The 23,111-nt window shown below is 38.5% G+C and overlaps 1 protein-coding gene across 17 annotated transcripts in view; it reads left to right on the top strand.

Annotated features, from left to right (window-relative positions):
• The first annotated feature begins 236 nt into the window (after positions 1 to 236).
• The window catches only part of SSBP2 (single stranded DNA binding protein 2), a 164,683-nt gene continuing 141,808 nt past the window's right edge, over positions 237 to 23,111 (top strand). For 3 of the 17 annotated variants that reach the window (XM_072992593.2, XM_078386394.1, XM_072992596.2), the window contains exon 1: positions 294 to 429. In XM_072992593.2, coding sequence (XP_072848694.2) covers positions 353 to 429 — 77 coding nt within the window. In that variant the 5' untranslated portion in view covers positions 294 to 352. Of the gene's footprint in view, positions 430 to 1,152; positions 1,329 to 1,604; positions 1,634 to 2,965; positions 3,077 to 23,111 lie in introns of those variants that run through there. The other 14 variants (XM_020790263.3, XM_020790265.3, XM_020790264.3 and 11 more) reach the window with 11 other exon arrangements.

The following is a 23,111-nucleotide window of genomic DNA, read 5'->3' on the forward strand; positions in this document are numbered from 1 at the left end:
TCCTTCCACCTTTCCCTCCTTAATGAATTTTCTGTGGTAAGGGGAAAAAAAGACAAAGGAGTGGGTAAAAGAACGGGAAGGTTTATAAATAGAAGATAATATTGCTTAGACCCCCAGTAAAATTCCATGAAGGAGGCAGGAGAACTGCACAGTAAAATAAATCCTCTGGAAGCACTCTCAGTGCTTTTTGCTTCCATGATGCCAGGGCTCACTGGAATTCAAAAGAGATATGATGCAATACAACTCCCCAAAGAGAGAGAGAGCGGCTCAGAGGATGTTTTGTTTTTTAAAAAATTATTTTTAGAAAGGAGAAACGGCCAGATCCACTGAGTAGGGACCATTGCCAACCAAGATGGAAGCCCGACATTGCTTGCATGGCGAGGAAGGTCCCAGCCTGAGGGGCCATATCCCTTGTCACTATCGCAGCAGGTTGACCCAAGGTTTATTTTTACCTGGTTGTGTGAAAAGTTGGGGTTTGTCAGCAACTGTGCTGGCTGCAGTCGCTTGGCTACACAGCGACCATCGTCAAAGAAGCATCGTTGCTGTGGGGAGATAGATGTTTGTGCTGCTTAACTTAGGGGCTGAGGACCTCTGAAGTACACCTCTACCTTACGGGTAGAGTGTGTGTGTGTGTGCGTGCGTGCTGTGGGAGATAGTTGGTGTTCAGGAGCTGTTGATAAGCAAGAGGCTGAGACTTAGTTTGGCAGTTACGAACGGCTGGTAATGTTTCTTGGCTGAGTAAACACGGAGGGGGGGGAAGAGAGAGAGACGGTCGAAAACCAGTATCTTGCTGGCTAAGCGGGTTGCGGGGTGAACGGTGAAGAACGCAACCCAGCCCACGCCATGCATAGGGAAAAAAGCCTGACTCGCCCGGTGTTTGTGCTGGCTGGAAAATCCAGTCCGCAGTTTCCATCTCTCCTCGGCAGTCTCCGTCTCTGGCAGCGGCAGAGGGCGGGAAGGCAAGTGCACAGAACAGCCAGTTGTTTAAAATCCTTCTAGAACCGTTTCTAATTCCCCCTTGCGTCGGGGAAGGGAGAGCGGGAGGGGGAGGAGGAGCCGGAGGCTGGTGGGGGGAGGGAGCCAGAGCGAAGAGGAGGAGGGAGCAGCCTGTCCTGGTCTCAGCCTGTCCATCACCGCGCGGGAGGTGTGTCTGAAGGCGCAGCGGGCCAATGACATGTGTGTGTGGCGGCGTTTCCATGGTGACTGGGCTGTTCCTGGGGAGGCTGTGATGGGTTGACAGGTGCGTGACAGTCGGAGCTCTCTGCAGGCATGTACGGCAAAGGCAAGAGCAACAGCAGCGTCCCGTCCGACAGCCAGGCCAGGGAGAAGTGAGTACAGCCCGCCGGACCGCACAGGCTGACTGGGCGGGGAGGTGGGCGCGCAGACGCCCCGCACAAAGTAACTTTACCGCTTCTGGTGCATGGGAGGGGAGGGGAGGGGAGGGGGGCGCCCTCGCACGAGCTCGCGGAGCACAACCCCGGCGCGGGAAAAGAAGAGGCGGAAGAGAGCGAGAGAGCAAGAGAGAGCAGCGCGGGGGGGGGGGGAAGTGGGGCCCCCCGAAGAAACGCCACAAGTCGGGGTGTCTGTCGGGAGGAGGGTGCGCGCGCCTGCCTGCCTGTGTGGCAAAAGTGAAGTACGCGACACCCTCTGGTTCAGGCACCATCCGGGGGTAACAGAGCCCCATTCCGAAGGGGGGGGTGGGGCTGGGGTGTCGGGCGCTCTTTTTCGCGTTGTGTTTTCTTTGGGGAGGGGGGAGAAGGAGGGGGAGGACACGACGTGGCTCAACAACACACACGCACACCCCTGGTCGCCTCCCCTACCCCGGACGGTGGTGGCGGCGGAAGGTTGCACCTCGGTCCGCTCTGGCGAGGAGAAAGTGGTTCAAAAACAGACTGTGTGGAGGAGACTCCACACAGGGTAGGATTAAACGTTTCGGCTCGGGGAGTATTTCCCTCTTGTTTTTGTTTTGGTTACCCTTTCTTTTGCCGCCTGCTTTCCTCCCACCTCCCCCGGGGTCATGGTACCGGTCGGGAGGGCGGAGGAGATGGTGCTGGAGTAACTTTGGTAACAAAAGAGCCTTGCCTGCACGGTGTGCTCCGGTTGTGGAGCTTCCGCGAGGGAGGGAGGGAGGGAGGAAGAGGGAGGGAGAAGCAGCAGCAGCAGCGTCCTTGCCTTGCCGGCTAACTCCTCGACACTCAACTCTCTCTGCTTCTCTTTCCGCCCTTCAGTCGGGACCTGGTCTCTCCCTCCTCCTTCCCTCCCTCCTTCCTCCCTCTCCTCTCCTCTCCCTCCTCCTCCTCCTCCGGGCACATCCCTGGCCTAGGTTGCGGGCACTCTCGTACTCCATGGGGTGAGGGGCGGGGGAGCGACCGCCAAGTATTTTTGCAGCCTCCCTCTTTCCTAGTCTTGTGTGTGTAGAAAGGGCTGGTGGTGGTCTGGGAAGAAAGGTAAACTCAGGTTGTTTCAAGTGAAATGCAAAACTCTGTTAAGGAGAGGTTAAAGTTGGAGCTGAAAGGGAGTTAACCTTTTTTGAACAGAGAGCATGTAGAGAAAAAGTGCCAGCTGGCTTCTACTCAGTGCTCAACCAGTTTATAATGCTGAGGAATATAGATTCACCCCACCTATGGAAGCCTGGGTGCCTTGTATCTGTTGCAGTACCTTGAGTCACCTGTTATAGAGATTACCAACAACTTTTAGAAAATAAGTACTTTTAAAGTCAATATTTACCTAGTGCACAGCATAGTTAACTCGGTTATACAAACGGTCCTGTGCTCTCATCTTATACTTTCCATGACTACATGATGATTTTTCACAAGGGATTGGTAGGAAAGCAGTGTTAGTAAACTAAAAATAAACAAAAACACGAGGGTAATTTTTGATGCTTTTGTTTTATAACATTAATTTGATAATTTTGAATTTGTCAGGCTTTTCACATTTCTCTTTTTATCTCGCTGAAACAGAGGGCTGTTTATTAAGAAGAATGGTTTGGTTTGTGATGGCAAAAAATACTTATTGAGACAGACACATTTGTTGCCTACTTTTCTTCCCTTTCTAGAGGCTGTAGTCACCTTCCAAGGTGAGGTGCCTGAAACTGAAGATATGTTTTGAGTGTGTATGGTCTTGTAAAATGTCATTGTACATAACTTGCAGTTTTACTCAACATGCAAATGAATAGACTAAGCATGATTCAGAAGTTTCATTTGTGGCAGCTTGCTTTGAATCTTCACCTAAGGATTTTTCTTGCTATAGCAGTTTTAAGAGAAGAGTTACTTCCTGGTTTGAAAGACAAAGAAGCAGGCCAGGAACTTAAAGTCATTTGTCAATTCTCTGTATCTCATATGCTGATGCATAGGAAAGTACAGAAAACAGTACAGTAGTTACTAAAACTTGAAACAGAAATTGATGACTGTTTAAAACTTAAATTAGTGAACCATGTAAAACAAAGCATGTATAAACTTGTTGCCCTCTTCTGTGCCTAACAGAATCTTGGCCAAAGTTATGCAACTGTATATTTATGAACTATGCTTTTTTGTGCTGCAAACTTTGGGGAATTTAAACTTCAGCATAAAGTTTTGCAAAGAAGCTTGTTAGGGAAAAATATAAAATAAGGTCTTTTGTAGAATTTTGTGTTGAACTATGTCAGTTTTGGTTATTTTTGTGTGCATTTGACTGAAATGTGATGTTGCTCTATATTTTCTTCCTGGTACTGGACAAAGACATGCCATAAAATAGGTTGCTATATGAATGCCTGTTTTGTAGTAGAATCCAAAGCAGCACCATTGAATTATCACCTAGTAATAAGTACCTTTTGAAGTTAAGTTAGGGGAACTGCTAGATGGTGCTATTTGATCTAAATACATTCCTCTCTCCATTCCTTTCGTTTTGCAGCAAATAATCTGTGTTGCTCTTTTAGAGTTTTCTTGGTCTATGCAGCATTTAAAAATAATGAAACAGATTCTGCTTGTGATGGGTAAAAGTATTGTTTGGAATTATGGGGAAATTATTAGATGCTTGATTTTGTTAGATACCACTTTATAGACAGTGATATATTGTTACATTGAGTAATTGTTTATCAAAAGTATTGTGTTGTTACCCATGTGACTTTTTCTTCAGGAAACCCATAAAGTAAAAAATTCGGAACATTATTTTCTTGCAATATTTTTCCATCACAGTACAGTTTTGGCCCTCGGGATATAGTTCTATTGAGAACAGTTTTTGTCATAATAAAATGAATACTGTTGAGGAGAGGGAAGAAACAATTTTCTGACCTTTTAATAAACTAACAATGGCCCAAACCACTGCAGACATAATGGGGTTTAAAAATCATCCTTACTGAAAATAGAAAGTTACATTTGAATAGATTTTCTCGGTAGAAGGAAAACCCTGGAAGAATTAAGATTTTATCTATTTTTTATTTAAATGTTTTAATGTAACTACTTTCACCCTGTGTATAACACAGTACAGTATGTAGATACTGCAGTCCAGTTGGGCATGCTTAAGTTAATACCTAAATGGAGTATATACATTTGTGTTGATCTAGTGTTACAATGACTGATTATACAGTCCTAAGCAAGTTTCCTTAGAAGTAAATCTAATTTTATGTTGCGGTAGTTTACTCGCAAGCAACTGCGCTTTGAATTGTTTCCTGACTACTATTTAGAAGCAAAAAATTAATATTGGGGGATTCTCTAAAAATTTTCCTGTGTTTGACTGTACTGCAATGCTAGTTTCAAATATCTTTCTATTAGTATTTTTATATAAGCTAGCTTGAGCTTCAGGTTGCATAGATAATGTTAAAATATTTTAAACAGATGAATTCACAATGAAATCCCATCTTCCTAGAATATATGAGTTTACATTGACACCTTGTGACAAGATGATTGTGGGATGAGATTCTGAGAAAGAGTCAAAACATGTTGTGATAATGGACTATCATAACATGCAAGTATGACTTTGAAAACTCATTTTTTTGGAAATGCCTGTTTTTTTCTGTTGTAATAAAGATTAAACATTTTTCTGACTCTTTAAAATATACCTCATAGAAAAAGAAAATAGAAAAAAAGACAACTCGTGTTATTTCTGCTTTTCTGTCTCATTATGACATTGTAGAGAACACAGAATGATGTGATTGCTCAGAGGATTTATAATTTATGCTGGATGTGAGAGAGGGGCTGCTTGTCTCTAGCTTTTGGGATTTCTCCTTCTTGTGCTCTCTACATTTCTCTTTTAATGGTTGTGGGTTTGGAGAGAGTGTGTTTAGTTTGGCTCTGAATGCTTTTCTCAAAGAACACTGTGAAACTTGAGATCCATATAGTAAAGAACAGCGTAAATATAAAAGTAAATGCAGGTACTCAACTTATTTAAATCTATACCACAAAGACAAGTTCTCTTTAAAGCATATCATCTATGAGAATGATCCTTACTGCACTGGCAGAATGCTTTAAAGGAGGAAGGTGTGTACACGAGCTGGATACCACACAGTCAGAATACTGGTAAAATCGCTTGGTCAGAAGCAAGCAGGTGTCTCATGAGTTGTGGACCATGTAATATACCTGGGGTTTACTTTACAGTGGGGTCTCTACTTAAGAACTTAATCTGTATTGGAAGGTGGTTCTCAAGTTGAAAAGTTCTTATGTTGAATCTGCATTTCCCATAGGAATGCATTGAAAACCATTTAATCCATATCTGCTCTTTTCCGTTCCATAGAAACTACAGTGGAACCTTTACTTAAGAACTTAATCAGTTTTGGAATGGTGTTCTTAAGTTGAAACGTTCTTAAGTTGAAGCAAAATTTCCCATAGGAATGGACTGAAAACCAATTAATCCGTTCTGGCTGTTTTTTTGTTATGTAGAGGTGCGTTCGTACATTGAAGCATTAGTTCCCATAGGAACTAATGCAAAGCTGGTTAATACGGACTCTGCCACTAGGGGGAGAATTTTTTTTAACCTAAGATGACCTAAGGTTAAAAAAAGAGCAGGAAAGGTTTTTTTTCCTGTTCTTATCTTGGATTTCTGTTCTCAAGTAGAAGCAAAATTTAGCAAATGGAGCTGTTCTTAAGTTGGATTGTTCTTAAGTAGGGACATTCTTAAGTAGAGACCCCACTGTACTCAGCTTCCTTTATTGTGACAAGACAAAACTTGCATGTTATGTCAACTGAGTGGAATTATTTAGATTTAGGGGAATGGAAGATGGAAGTAATGTACAAGAAATTGTTTCCCCAGTGTTGTAGATGCTATAATGCATTGTAGAAATTAATTTAAAGGCATTTGGAATAGAATTGATGAAGTTGAAGATGTGCTCTTACTATGTATTTATTTTTAGTTTGCATCCCATCCCTTTCAGCTAAAGAGACTTCAGCACTGGCTTATGTAAAATCAATAGCAAACAAAGCATTTCCTGCCTCAGGCTTCCGATCTAAATGACACAAGACAAAAAGTAAAATGGGATGAAGAGTTCTTAAAGTTCTTGAAAGTTTTTAAAGCTATTTTGTTGAGCTTATATGAAAACAGCTCCAGAAGAGACAGAATTGAATGGAGCAGAATGTGCTTATAATTCTCTTTCTGCTATAGCCGGATGATTTTTGGCTATAGCAGAGAAACTATTTGCTAAATGCAAAAAACTGAGAACAGGTTTGACAGTTTGACCTTGCAGGGTGCGGCTACATTAGTGACAGGGAGCAATCAAGTCTTGCTCACTTTAAAATGGTTTGGTATAGTGGAGCTTGATGAAATCGCTTCTTCCGTTCACATGGGAATCACCCCTGTGGCCCCCATACTGTAGTTGCGATCTAGTTAACCACATATTAGTGTTAGATTGCTCTATTTTGGCCTGTTTGGTCTTAGTTTGCCCCTCTGCTTCTTATTCCCTGCCTCTTGCCTGCTCTTTTACAAGAGTTATCAGCAATCGGAGAAACAGCTTTGTTCCATTTGCTTGTGGTTGGGCATTAATGCTGGGTTTTTGTGCACACAAAGTGGGGAGTACCAAATGCCATAATCCAGCTGTTTCTCCTTTTCTCCTTTTTTTTGTTTTAAAAATAATTTTTGTAAGTGGCACAGCACTGCAGTGTTTCGTTGCTTAAGAACCCTAAGTGAACCTAAGTGGCTCTCTTGGTTTCCAAAATATATATTTGTCCTTAAAAAACAAAAATGATTACTGCCTACTCTGCTATTGTGCTATATAGTCTCCATTGACAGATGCCTAGCAGCGTCAACTTTGCAAAACTGGCAGGCAATAAATGTGTTTGAAGGGGAAGACATAAAGCCAGGATATCATCTTCATCCCTATACTCCACAGTGAAGTGATGCAGTATAATAGTAAAAAAGTATTTTTTTAAATTAAAAAACGAAACGAAAATGTCCCCTTTCACTCCAAAATAGGACAGAGAGTGCCAACTACTGTCACAGCCAGACTGCACCCACTAAATTACAGCTACAGGGACCGCAGGGGTGATTTCCATGTGAATGGAAGTGATGTGTAGGAAGAACACAAACACACCCAATACCACACTGGAGCAGTCTAGGCAATCACATATGAAGAAAACTCTGTTTATTTGAACCAATCTTAATTGCTCCAAGTTAACTGTAGGCTCCAACCTTAGATCTGGAATTGATTGATTCCCATTAAGGATGGATTGGAACTCTCCAACAAAAATGTTGTGAAGCTCATGGTTTTTAGAGTGATCCAAATATTTCCAGCAGTGAGCTACAGAGCAGGATAAACTCCCATCTAGCTGGCCTCTCAATTTAATACAAGAGTCAGTAGATAATTTTAACATATCCAAAGTAGCTCTCTTTGTTTAAGCACTTCTGTTCCTCATCTTTTGTGTTTCAAAAATAAAATAAAAGCACCCTAGGTATTTGTTAGTATAGATTTAAGGTATATAATAAAACAAAGTGAGAAGTAGTTTCAGAATAAAACAGCAGCATTAAAAGACTGATTAAAACTACCCCATCTTTCTTTTAAATGCCAAAAAGAAACAACGCTTTACATCAGAAAGAATAGTCAGTGCCAGAAGAAGTGCAGTTCATAGTTGGTGTGCAAAGTTGTAAAGTCACTTTTATGTGAATGTGATCTGACTAACCGTTGAAAAGGAAATGTTAGCAGAAAGGTTTCTTATTCAAATCTGGACAGAACCATGTGGGAGATGGCAGTTGACATGGTCTAGAGGGGCGGGGTAAAAATCAAATAAATAAATAAATAAATAAGTTGTTAGGGTACACAGCTCTTATTTGCAAAGAGATATTAAAAGTGTGCACTAGCACTCGTTCTCAAAGGCAGATCAAGAAATGGTAAAGCTATTCTGTAGGGGCAGTCTAAGTTAACAGCCTTGGAGGCTGTGTTTTGAACTGACTGAAGTTCTAAGAAGTGCAATGTAGTGATAAATTTGGTAGTAGTAGTAGTTGTTATGTGCCCTCAAGTTGCTTCTGACCTATGGTGACCATGTGAATGAGCAACCTCCAAAATGTCCTCTCCTCAACAGCCTTGTTTACCTACTGCAGACTCAACCTTGTAGCTTCCTTTTCCTGCTGTCTACCAGCTTTCCCAGCGTTATTGTCTTTTCCAGAGGATCCTGCCTTCTCATGATGTGGCCAAACTAGGACAGCCTCAGTTTCAACATTTTTCCATCCAGAGATAGTCCAGACTTCTTTTCATCTAGGATTCACTTGTTCATCTTTCTGGCGGTCTGGGATATTGACAAAGTTCTCCTCCAGCACCCCATTTCAAACGAATCAATGTTTTTCCCTGTCAGCTTTCTTAACTGTCCAGTTTTCACAAGAGTTTGGATGGTCTTGTTCTCCAGTGACACATCCTTACACTTGATGATCTTTTCTAATTCCTTCATTGCTGCTCTTCCAAGTCTCAGTCTTATGATTTCTTGGCTGCAGTCTGCATCAAGATTAATGAGTGAACCAAGGTATACAAAATCTCTTAACTGTTTCAGTTTCTTTATTGTCAACATTAAAGTTGTGTAGCTTTTCTGTAGTCATGATTTTTGTCATCTTGATGTTCAAGTGCAGCCCTACTTTGGCACTGTCTTCTTTCTCTTTCCATAGCAGTTGTTTCAAGTCATTGCATCTTTCTGCCAGTAAGATAGTGTCATTGCATGTCTTAAATGATTGAAGTTTCTTCCACCAGTTTCCACATCTCCTGCATCTGTAACTTGGTAACAGTTCCACAATATGCATCGCCTTATATAATGGCAAAGTGTTACTGTTTGTAGTTTGGAGATTAATAATATGCAATAGGAACAGAGTTTGTTAAGGTATATACTCATATAATGTAGCATGATACTTTTGCCATGAAGGAGATCTAGAATTCTGTTTATGTTATCTCTGATTGTATTCTGGTAAACATTTTTTGAAACTCCTGTAGTAATCTTTAAATAACATCCAGAGTTTGAAATACAGTGGTACCTTGACTTGAGAATGTCCCTACATAAGAACGATTCGAGTTAAGAATGGCTCCGTTCGCAAAAAGTTGCTTTGACTTGAGAATGGAGCCTCAACTTAAGAACCAAAAAAGAGAAAAAAACTTTCCTGCCCCTTTTTGACCTAAGTTCACCTTAGGTCAGAAGAAGAAGAAAAAATTGCCCCCTAGTGGTAGATACAGATTAACCGGCTTTGCATTTGTTCCTATGGAAACTAATGCTTCGACTTAAGAACAGTGCCTCAACTTAAGAACGAAAAACAGCAGATACGGATTAAATGGTTTTCAATGCATTCCTATGGGAAATGGTGCTTCGACTTAAGAACGTAGTCCCAATATGGACTGAGTTCTTAAGATGAGGTACCACTGTAGCTCTCATACAGTCTTTCACCATAGACATTAGAATGTGAATTATACTTTATTATTTTATTTAATGAGCACAGCCAAGAAACCAGGGTCCTGAGTAGAGATGGACATGGACTGCAATTTGGCCCAGTTTGGTGCCCCCACAGGTATTTTGGGGCGCTGCTTTCTTCCCTCCCTGCCTTCCCTACATGATCTCATGTTCACGAGCAGCAGTGCACTTTCCCTCCCCCACTTCCTCTGTACAATTGCCCACTCGCCAGCAGCAGCGTGCTTCCCTTCTCTGCCTCTCTGGTGGCTGCCCACTCAAAGAGGTAGATCGAGGAAGCCTGTAGTGCTGCCAATGAGTTGTCGATTGTGTGGAGGAGACAGAGGTATGCTATGTATATACAGTAGCGAATCTATGAATCATACAAGAAAATGAGACAACTCCAGTTGCTGTGTACACGCATAGAAGAATTGCTTTTACACAAGAGGATCGCTAGATTATGATCACTATTTCTAACTGTTGTTCAATGCTTTGCCTAAATCAAAGGGAATCAAAGTGCTGTTTTAAAATGGGATTCTAATACATTGAAAGAAAGTTGATTACCGCCTGCCCTGCTAAAGACTAATGTTTTGGAAGTCAGGCATCTTTGACAGTCAAGCTAAATACTGGAGGAACTGTAACAATACTTCATATTTGGAGTGTCTGTCCACAAGTACTTTTTTAAATAGATATTTTCAAGGGGCATAACAACCCAAAATTTAGACTTCTTATCTGCTAACTCATCTCTTAAAAAAACTACAATATTGGTGGGTGTGGGTTTTTTTTTCCTTGTTGCAAGATTGTTGATTGCCTTTAAATGAAAAATTAGGTGATGTAGCGTATGATGTCTTGGCTTATGATTTGTCAGATGACTTTGCTGAACAAATTTGACTGCCCAGGTTAGAACTCTTAAAAAATTGGAAATACTGTAGACACTTTCTTTCAATCCTGGTTCCCATTCTTAGAACACATCAGGAGTAATACTATTCCCTTCCTGTCTCCCATGCAAACTTTTGTAAAGGTATTCCTTTTTGGAAATGAGTATGCTTAATTGTAATTTGGACAACAGGCTTAGTTCTAGAGATTACAGTTTTGAAAATAATTTATTTTATTTTGTTGGTCAAAATCCTGTGGCTCGATGTAGTAAATTGCACTAGAGGAGGCCTACTCCTGAATAAGTTCCATTAATTCAAAGTAAGTCAGAGTAGGATCATTTGAATCAGTGAAACTTACTGAAGACTAGATTCATTAGATAGTCATTGATTTAGTGGGTCTACTCTAGTGCAATTTACTACACCAAGCAACAGGATTTTGCCCATTGTTTTGTTTCTTACATTTTGATTACATAAAAAAGAAGATAGGCAGAAAAAACAGAGAAAAGAAATGCATTTCTTGAATACAGTATAACTGATGTGAATGATAGGAAATTATGTATACGAGTAAACATTGCTAGAATTGGGCTGGTTAGTTTTTCAGATACATTACAAAGTTTAAGTCAAAGTTATGGAGCCTGTAATAAATAATAATCATGTGCCATCAAGTTAATTCTGATTTATGACTACCCTTTTAAGGGTTTTCCAGATGCAGAATACTCAGAAGTGGTTTACCATTCCCTTCTTCTGGGGGTGTCCTGGGACTCAGCAGCTTGCCCAAGACCACACAGGCTGGTTCTACTCACAGAAGGCACAGTGGGGAATGGAACTCCTAATTTCTGACTCTGCAGATACCTAAACCACTGAGCTATTCAGCCAGCTTTATGAGCCTAAAGTCAATAAATAATAACGCTCTACAATTTTATGGACAGATAAGTGCATCTAAGTTCAAAATGGAAACAACTTGTTGTTTAGTCGTTAAGCCATGTCCGACTCTTCATGACCCCATGGACCAGAGAATGCCAGGCCCTCCTGTCTTCCACTGCCTCCCAGAGTTTGGTCAAATTCATGTTGATAGCTTTGATGACACTGTCCAACCATCTTGTCCTCTGTCGTCCCCTTCTCCTCTTGCCCTCTACAACTAGCAGCATATAAAACAAGCCCAGGTGAAAGTTTTGTGTGCTTTAAAGGCAGTATGTGTCAATATCAGTTTCATGTCCTCCAAGGCTCTAGGAACTATTATACGATTTCCACAAGTGTTGACTAAGTCAATTTACATTTTCTGTATTCATCGATGAAGTTTGCAATGGTTGACATGTACATTCAAGTTAAAATTGGCTCTCCAATAATCTATCCCATGTTCACATGTGCAATTGTGGGAAGAGACTCAAAATTGCTTTGTTGTGTGGAAACACAGTACTATTAAGAATGCATGAAAAAGTCATTTATCGGAAGTGTAATATTATAATGAAAAAGTGAGATTTAATGTTACCAAAGTCAGAATATCATTGTTATAATAGGTTCTCAACTCCTGATATCAGCCAGAAATACCAGAATCTAATTGTTCATTAGCTGTTTCTGAGGTTAAAAATGGGACAAATCTGACAGTATTTTTGGAATACCTATACATTAATCTTAAAGGAAAGCAATCTATCGTATATCTCATGGTAAAAGAACAGTAGATTATATCCTAATTGCAGCTGCACTTTGAAATTTTCTCTTTCCTATTTTCACAGCTGCTTTCCCCACAAAACCAGCTCTGCAGTAGAATTTTAAAAAACCCTCCTAAATGGTAAATTGCCTCACTACATTAAAATGAGTGTGTCTTGCAGTATGAACCACAGGGTGAGAATGTGTTTCTGTTAGTATGATTACTCTTTAAATTTACATTGTAATCCATGACTCAATTAAGATGGAGGATCAAAAGTTTCTAACTTTACAGCTCCCAGTAAGTCTGTGGCTACCTGTTGTAGAATCTCACACCATTGTGTCATGCGGTGACACCCATTTCTTTGCAGCATCCTGTCTTCATTATATGGTGAGACAAGATGGAGACAACAATGATTTGCAACCCAGGCCCCTGTTTTCCATTCCCAATACCCTGCTCATGTTTAACATCCTGTTCGATGATGTAATAGCCTCAAGATTGTGTACTTTTTACTGTCTTTTTGATCGGCCTAATAAAGGTAGCATCTCAGCATGGATTCTGGAATTTGCTTTGTGCCGATATGGCAATGTGTGCTTTTGTTTAAGTAAACAAACACATACTGGCTTGTTTGCCTTTGTTTTTAACATTTATAGTATTTTTCATGCTAGTAATGCCAAGATTATTCTTTCCAGGTTTTGCTACTTCAGTCTCATTTCTTCTCCTCAGCCGTTGACATCCATGGTGGCAAAAGGGAGTGAACCATTGCACCTTATAATTTGGTTACAACAATTGCTAACTGAAGTTGTTCCAGTGTGGTTTCGGTTCAGAACGGCAAAGTTCATTTCGTTTGTGACACCTCAACCACTTTAGTTTCTAGTTCATATGGGAAAATATAGACACAATTGACGCAGCACTGATTTCTGTATGTGAAATTTATATATGTATATTTAATGTTTAAAAAATTAATATTGGTCAGAAAATCCGCTACACATATTTGAATTTGACCCTTAAAAAGGAAGGAGAATCTAGGAAAGAAACAAATGGAAAATTAATAGAGATAGAAATCATAACTGAACATGTGCTTATTTTATAAAATATGCCCATTCTCTTATACATTATTCACTGTCAGGCTGGTAGGCTGCTTTTCAGATCTGTACATTTCCTAGCTCAAAGCTTGGATGCCAGTGTGCTGGTGCACACTGTATTGCTTGAAACACTCAACGTATACCTACCCTTTCTTAGGTGAAACTGCTACTGCTACTCTGTAAGTCAGCTTCCCATCCTCCACATGTATATCTATGCTGTGTTCTCCCCTTCATGGCCCTGTTTCTTAAGCAGCAACTAATGGGAAACATCCAATTTTGGCACATGTGGCCTCTGGTCCCTCAGGTAAATTTCTGCAAAAACATCTATTTTCAGAAATGTAAATACTGGGGAGGCAGCAGCTAATCTTTCTCTACCTGTGTGCTGAGACTTTGCACTCCAGTTGCCTTGGATGACACAATTAAACTTATTTATGTGAAAAGGAATAAATGTAATTTATTGAAGGCAGGTTCATGACAGATCACTAGATCTGTATTTCATATTTATGCTCCATGTTCTTTTCCACCTTTCATCTAATTTCTGTATGGAAAACTTATTTAGTTGATCTTGGTCCCTCTTGCTAACATATCTTGGCCCCACCCATTTTTGCCCATTTAGGTAGGATATATTTGAGTGGTTCTGTATGTTAACATACTCAGAAATTTGTTCACACTCCACCATTCTGGTGGAAAATACATGTTTCTTTTTATATAATGGAAATTGCTTAACAAGTTAGGTTATGTGTTGATGCAAACCCTCATGGGCATTTTTCCCTCTGTAAACACAAAAGCATAAAATTTCAGCATGTGCCCATATTAATTCACCTTTTTGAAAAAAGGATGTTCGGAAATGGGAGATGGAGGCAAGAGGCTTAATTGTGTGCAGAGCTTCATCTGAAGTACAGCTATATTTCCCGTATTGATAAAAGTTATCCATTCTAATTTTAGTGTAGCTTGGTTGTGCTCATTTAAGGAGACATAGTCACTGTTACTTATTTCTTAGAATGAAAAACAATTAACATTGGTAATCCTACCAGAGTCTCTATGCAGAAGCTATTTACCTTCTTCCTTATTATCCCCAGAAGACTCTTAATGCTTTAAAAGTGGAAGGATGCATGTGTGTATACTTGGATTTTTATTTAAGTTGAGCAGGAAATGGGCAAGTGAGAACTTTCCCATTTAACAAAAGGAATGTTGGTATGAGTGCATGCACCTTAATGTGCTAAGAAAAATTGTGCATTAGCTGGATGTTTGGAAGTGCTACTGCGCATAGTTTACCTTAATGGAATGATGATGGGGAATTAACAAGAGCAACAACAAAAAAGGGAAGCTGTGGCAAAAAGTACGTCCTTGTGCACAAATTCTAAAAAGATAAATGGAAGGTATAGTAAATTTATTTGTCTGTCTGTCTGTCTGTCTGTCTGTCTGTCTGTTTGTTTGACTTCTATACCACCCATCTGGCTACAAGGCCTTTTTGGGCAGTTTACAATAAAAAAAGACACAAAATAAAGACCTCATCAAATTACAACCACACTGGTGGATAAAAACTCAAAATTAAACAAAATCAAAGAAACAGAAAGGGAACATACACAGTAATATAAAAGCAACATAGACATAAATAGTTAAGAGGTAAGATGGCGGAACAGAAATAAACACTGGAGGGTGCAGCACATTATTCAGATGTCAATTCCGGAAAAGCCTGCCTAAAAAGCCATGCCTTCAAAGATGATTTAAAATTTTCCAGTTATTGGTGCTTTTTCTTAGGACTGGAAGTGAGATACAGAGGTGGGGGGATTTTGATCTCTCTCAACAGTTGTTCAGATTCAAGTTCAGGAAGATTTCCTTTGTGGCCTGGCTTAAACATTGGTTTCAGTTTAATTACCGACTGCTTGTTTTCTGTAATGTAACCCAGTTCTCTTTTAAAGAAAAATCAAAAGATACAGCGATTAAATTAGTAGCAAATTAGGTATCCATTTTATAACTGTGTTTAAATCGCACTCTTCTTATTTCTTAGATCCATCTAACGTGCATCAAATTCTTATGGTTGATCTCTCAAAAGCTTTTTTGGAATCCTTGAAAGAAAGAAAACTACTTGCAAAGTAGCATCTGTTTATATTTTTCTGTATCTGGGCTTTTCATCCTCTGCTAGATTTTCCTCCAAGACAACTGCTTCAGTAACTTGCATTCCAATTTTGAACACATTAATTGAAATAAAATTGGAATGACCTTGGAAGCAGCTTCCTTGGTCTTTGTGTAATGGCCACTGTGCATGGAAATTCAGCTGAGCCTGTGAGGCTTATAAACAGCCATGAAAGAGAGGGGAATGCATAGCATTTCTTTGTAGGTTAGTTTCAAACTTGGAATCTCTTACAGTTAGCAATTGCCAAAAGCTTACTTTGGGAACTGGTGGCCATCATTTTCCCCCTCATAGTCAGTAGTGGGGTACTGTTCAGCCTGAGTGGATTGAATCGATTGTAATCAAGATGGCATTTGGAGAAGAAATGTTTTGAGTGTTTGTGTCAAGCACACATCAAAGGAAAATATTTCTGTAAAGTAGGAGTGCATAAGTTGCGGCTATCAAGATTGAACTGCAACTTCTATCAGTCCGAGCAAGGAGAAATAGAGATGAGCCTTAATGGGATTTGTAGTCCAACAACCGGGGGGGGGGGTATTTCAATGTAAACCCTGTGTAGCTGGAACATCTCTGTTCTGTCTTTCTGATACCTGAAAGGAATAGTAGAAAAGTAAGATATATGTCTGGCAAGTGGAATTTGTTGATTGTCATGGAACATATAGGCGCTTGTATTTCACAAACTAGTGGAGTGGCACAGGCGTATTACATCGTGACCCTATTAAAAATAAGAAGGGGAATAATTATGGATGAAATTGCCTCCCTTTACTAATTGCATCTGGGGGGAGGAGTTCTCCATTGCTCTTGATATAACTAGTTTAAAGTGTATATTATACAACTAGGTTCTCTGTGGTTTCAGAATATTAAATATACATTCATCTGATATGAAATATTCAAAAACCATATCTCCGGTCAGTTGTACAGGTAGATTTGTTTGAAAACATTAGTCTTTCTGATGGGATGTACGTTATGTTGGGCAGCCCTGAAGAGTTGTGTTGAAGCATGAGTTTCCAGTAAAATGCGCTACCTTGTCACTGTGACTCTGGTTCTTCCACAGAACCTTTTCCCCCATCTCCTAACCCCGAAAAACTGATTTAAATGAGGAATTAATTTCACTGAAGTAGAATAAATTAATTGGAATAGGAAAAGAGTTCTGTATATACAATACTCTAGGGTTTATATTCACTGTTAATGTGTTCACTATCCTGTCCCTCTGGGAGATAATCTTTGCTGCTTACTAAACTCCCCATTAATTTTCTAGCAAGGAGTCAGTGTCTTAAACCACAGTATCTATCATATTACAAAGAAATGTATATAAATCTAGTGTTCAGTCTTCTGAATTCCCATTTCTTAAAGTGACTACTCTAGCTACTTAAAGTAGAGGGACAATTTAAAAGTGTAACATACTATTTGTGAAAAAAGGACTGGGTAGAAATTTGCACATAAATTTAGTTTGTCTTATACATGGTTGTAGATGAACATGAGCTTCTATGACCTGTATAATTTCTGTACTAAGAGTGTTGCATGGGATTTGAATTAGATTTTTTAAAATATCAGTTTATTTTAATATAGAAACAAACAAAGAAATATATCAGAGTCATAAAAGACACAGAAAATAGTGGATTTGCATAACCTTTGATGAAGGACATTTCACTGAGAGTTTCTGGAATTAAGTGTTTGAACCTATGTAAGTCTGTAGGTGGATGTGTATTCATTCATTTATTTAAAATGTTTATATGCAGCCCTTCTCCCAAAGGATCCAAGGTGGCTTATAGTAAACAGGATCACAGGATACTACAGGTTCTATTTTAAAAAGTTCCCCAGGGAAACAACTCAAAAATTATTTGATACCTGTTCTGTTTGTTTTCATTCTGTCAACCATTTATGTCTCTTGTGATTGAATCTTGTATTCTCTGGTTGCTAGATTTCCCCATCATTTTGTAGTCTTCTGGTGAATTGTCAAGGGCTTTCTGTTATTATTACTATTATAACCCTAAATCAGTACCATTGTGACATGGCAATATGGTGCATTTAGGAAAATTAGGGTGAACATTTTCACTTAACTTCTCAGTTACTCCACTGATCATCTACTTCTGCTGCTGCTACTGCTGCTACTTCTACTACTACTGTTCCCATTTCTTTGGAGCATAAATGACTTCTGTCATCCTGTAGACCATAGCAGTGATTAAGAAAGGAAAACTATAAGGACACACTATATGACCTTCTCATGAATGAAAAAACTAGCAATATTTGCAGTAAACTGTCCATTTTGGGCAAAACCCAAGGCACAAAGAAAGTTTTCCCAGTGAGACTTAACAGCCGGTGAAACAGGAGCCCCAATTGTTCCACATATAAACTTAGTTTTAACTCTTGGAGGTGAGGTAGAAATAGGAATGTGCAATTAGATTTGAAATTATTTAGAATTCACCAAATAATGCAGGTTCTGAATATATCTGAATTTGAATTTGATAGTTCCAAATATCTGTAGTAATGATTCTAGTATTCGGAGTCCCTGCTAGTCCTTTAGATTAGATAGCAAAAGGCTAAGTTTATGCTTGCTAGAGGAAGAACTGAAGAAAGAGATAGAAGGTTATTGGTAGAAATTCAGGCAAAGAGAAAGGAACTAGAAAATGTAGAGATAACATCCAGAGGGATTTGATGTATGTAAAGAGGCATTTTTTTGAATTTAGCAATAAAAAAATCAAATTTTTTAACTAGAATATGCAAATATAGAAGATTAAAAAACACAATTGGGGTAATTAAAGATAGAATAGGTAAGAGGTGAAATATAATGAAAGATAAATTGAAGATTTTTCAAGAATTTTTTTAGAAATTATAAAGGAAATAACATACTAAAAGAGAATATAGAAAATTATATAAATGAGAATTTAAAAATTAAATTATTGGAATGTGATATTAGAAGAAGAGATGAAAGAAGAAGAAATTGTTGAAGTTATTAATAAACTGAGAAATGGTAAAACACCAGGCCCTGATGGATTGGGTCCAGAATATTATAAACATTTTAGTTCCATTTTGATACCTAAGCTGAAAATGTTTTATAATATTGGAAGAAGAGACAATGCCACCTTCTTGGAAATACTCATTAATGATTCTTATCCCAAAACCCAACAAGGATCTAACAGTTCCGGGATCTTATAGGCCTATATCTCAAATAAATCAAAATGCCAAGATTTTTGCTGCTATACTAGCAAATAAACTAAACAGATTTATAGGAAATTATATTAAAGAGGATCAATGTGGTTTTATAAAGGGAAGACAAATGGATAATTTAACTAGGTGAGTTTTTAATATTATATATGAGGTGGACGAGGAAAAAAACCAAAGGCAACTGTTTTATCACTAGACATATATAAGGCCTTTGATTGTGTGGAATGGCCAACAATAAAGCTGCTTATAAAGGGTTGGGGATTTGGTAGAAGATTTGTAGGGGCTATAGACCAATTGTAATCAGATAATACTTCAGAAGTAATATTTAATGATTGTTTAACAGAGTGGAGTTTTGTAGGCCGAGGTACAAGACAATATTTCACCAATATTGTTTTGTATGGTTATAGAAGTGTTAGCTAATGCAATAAGAAATGATGAAATAATTAAAGGCTTAGGAAGAAATGATACAATTAAAATTAATTTATTTGCTGATGACTCATTATTGACCATTAAATACCCATTAGAACGTACGAATAATATTAAAAATCATTTAGAAAAATTTGGGGAAATAACAGGATTAACTATTAACTGACAAAAACACAAATATTGATTTTTAATTATAATTAAAATGAACAAGAAACATTTGTAAATAAATATGGTTTTAAAATGTGTAGTTGTATTAAATATTTTGGTATCAATATAGTTAAAATGACTCAAAAATTAAAGGAGCAAAATTTTAATAAATTAAAAGGCGATATTGAAGATAAATTGCAGGAGTATTCTAAATTGAAATTATTGTGGTTTGGGAGAATCACCATGATCAAAATGAAAATATTACCAAAAATTACTTTTTTATCCAGGATGCTTCCAATACAAATAGAAGAAGATTTTAATTATTGGTAGGGATTAATTAATGGATTTTGTAAGCATGGTAAAAACATCTAGAATAAATAAAAGGTATTGGTATAAGGCTCAAAAATTTGAGGTTTATGTATTTCTAATATTAAAAAAAATACTATATAGCCAATCAGTTAAGATTTATTGGATATATTATATACAACAAAGGAAAGTTTATTTGGTGGTATATGGGATCCTCAGAAATAAATTGGAATATTCAAAAATATTTGTTTAATCTAATAAAAAGAAACACAATAATTCAGGTGAACAACCTTTTTTAAAGAAACATGTTAAATATCTGGAACAGAAATAAAAAGTTTTGTCCCTTTACTTCACCATTAAAATTAGTGACCGAAAAAGAAAATTTCCCAGCAAACCTGAAGGAGTTAGCTGATATGTTTAAGGACAAAAAAGTTGCCAGGTTGAAGAATTGGATAATTAAAATGAGATCGAAGGATCAGTTTATAGTTAAATTTCAAACTAATAAATTATCATGGTATAATCATATCCAGTTAGATAGTTGGACAAATGAATGGTTGAAAACTAACGGCAAATGTAGAGAATGTACTATATACAAACGATTTCTATCATCACATGAAGACATGCAGAAAGATGCTTTGATGAAGGGAGTAGTAAGTAGAATTTATAAGCTAATTTTAGAACAAGAGGAAAAAGAGACAGGAATAGAAGGTTTGAAATCTATTTGGGAAAATGATTTAAAGACAGAAATTTAACCAGAGGATTGGATAAAAATTTGGAGGATGAGAGTTTTAAGATTAATGTCAGTAAGAGTAAAGGAAAAATTAAAATTAATTTAAGGTGGTATATGACTCTGGTGAAATTGAATATAATAAATTCAGACTATTCTAAGGCTTGTTGGAAATGTGATGAAGAAATCGGCACGTATTATCATATGTGGTGGGAGTGTAAATGGATTCGGAAATTTTAGAAACTGATTTTTAAGGAAATATGTGTTATATTTGGAAAAGATATTGCATTCAATTCTAAAATTGCTTCGTTGTCAATTTTTGATAAGATAGAACTTGATTATTGTTCAAAGGAATTGATTTCCAATTTTATGACAAGTGCTAGAATATTAATAGCTAGATTCTGGAAAGATAAAAATGGTATTAGAAGGTTGATATAATGAAGTATGGGGCATTGCATTAAATGATAAATTGACTACTGAACTTAAGATGAAAAAAGGGGAAATAAGTTCAAATATTTTTATGCTATTGGGGGTAGATTTGTTGAATTTGTATTAGTGAAAGGAAAGGGGAAAGCTAAACAACAATCAATACAATTTTGGAAAGGAGGTTCTTATTAAAAGTATTGTTCCAAAGTGTCCCGTGGGTATGGGGTATATGGTGGCTCGTAATTGTATAGTAAGTATTTTGTATTTTAGTATCTGTTTTTGTTTTGAAATAATCATAATCATAATCATAATCATAATCATAATCATAATCATAATCATAATCATAATAAAAAGGAACATGTCACCAAAACTGTTGCTCTCAAGAAATTAATAATCTGGAAGCACTTTCAACGGTGCAGCAGATGCTCACATGTCTGAGTGCATGTACTGCAAAAAAAGGTGCTCAAGTGAGAGCAGGACTTTGGTCTCTTTTCCAATATGAGTAGTAGCATGCTTAGCCATCTGAAGATTCAGCACAGGACATTGTTGCTGGCACATGAAGTGGGTGCTGTGGGGGAAGGGGGTTCCTCATTGTGAAAGGTAAAAGTCATCAGAGGGCAGTGGTTGAGCCACGAGCCCATGGAAGCAGGGAGATGGGCAAACAGCAAGAGGTGGGAGGCAGCAAATGCCAAATCCACATCAGAAAAATAAGTTCCAGACTACCCTTGAGGAGCTTGGAGGGGTGCAAGAAAAGGCCTTCTGCAAATGTAACAATGCCAGGATTACTCATTGCCTTTGGGAAATAATAGCTCTGGGTGGCCAACCATTATTTCTGGTGGAGAACACTTGGTTTGTGACAGAACTGGCACATCATTACCAACAACTGTCCAGGAATGACCCTTAGTCACAGGGTGGCACCAGATTTATAACATGGTATGAGGCAACTGGTACAGCAGTAGTTGGTCAGGGCACAGGTGATACATTTTACAAGTGACATCTGAAACAGCCAGAATGCCAAACATGCTTCTTTCTCCTGGAATAAGACACTGGTGGAAGGGGGAGGCACCAGGCGTGGAGCAACACAAAAGGGCAAGATACATGTGGGCCCTCTTCAATGTGGCTATGATGGGGCCGTGTTGCATCAGCAAGTCTGCAGAAAGGTAAGGCCTGTTTGTCACAGACAGTGGGGCAAACATGGTGGCAGCACTGCAGGCTGGGAAGATAAAAGGGATACAGTGTTACAGCTCACACTTTTAAGCTAGTACAGTGGTACCTCGCTAGATGACAACCTCAAAACGACGAATCCGCATGACGATGAGGTTTTGCAGTCACTATAGCGATTCGCAAAACTGGTTCCAATGGGCGATTTTCGCAGGACGATGATTTGGTCCGTGCTACGTGGACTGTTTTTTTCACAAGACAATGATTTTTACAGCTGATTGGCAGCTTTGCAAACTGGCTTCCCTATGTTTTCGGACCGATGCTTTGCAGGACAGCCATTTTAACAGCTGATCAGCGCTTTGCAAAATGGCTGCCCTATGGGCAATCTTCGCAAAACGACGACAATTTTTGCCCATTGGAATGCATTTAATGGGTTTCAGTGCATTCCAATGGGAAAACAGTTTTTGCTAGACGATGATTTCGCTAAACAGCGATTTCAGTGGAACGGATTATCATTGTCATGTGGGGCACCACTGTAGTTCAGGGTGCTTTGCAGGACATGGAAGACATATGCATACGTAATACCATTGAGTGGACCAGAAAGTGGCAGGGCAGTTTCATCACAGTGTCCAGGATGGTGAAAGGGGGCTGCTGCTATTAAAAAAAAAGTTTTCAGTTACTCTTAGTATACATTTCTTGGGTAATCCAAAGCATTACTTTGGATCCTGGCCACAGTTTTTCAAGCTTACTATGGGAAATAGTAAAGTAAGGCTTGATCATACAGCAGCAGTTTAATGCCTACCTACTGCTGCTCAAGTGTGAAGTATACAGCTGGAAGAGTGCATCCAGCAGTGAACCAGCAGTAAATTGCCAGTTCAAATGCCCCTGTAGTAATATGAGAGAGGCTTTCACATGAATTTAATGAAATCGCCAGAAAAACCTAGCTGAAATTGTCTGCTTTTCTCATCGCCTATCGAAGCAAACAGAATGCATGCTGAATATTGTATGTGCTTTGAAATAAAACACATGGACATTGCTGCTTTTTTGGTAATGGTTCTAGAATTGATTAATTGATGTTCAAAACTTGTATTCAAATCAGTTAAATGGTGCAGTAGTGTGGGCGCATAATGTAGCTCTGGAACTTCTTTTCAGAGATACAGTGATGACAATGTATGTCAACACCAGCGTAATTCATAGGG

This window comes from Pogona vitticeps, chromosome 2 (assembly GCF_051106095.1).
Source record: "Pogona vitticeps strain Pit_001003342236 chromosome 2, PviZW2.1, whole genome shotgun sequence".
Classification (NCBI taxonomy): domain Eukaryota; kingdom Metazoa; phylum Chordata; class Lepidosauria; order Squamata; family Agamidae; genus Pogona; species Pogona vitticeps.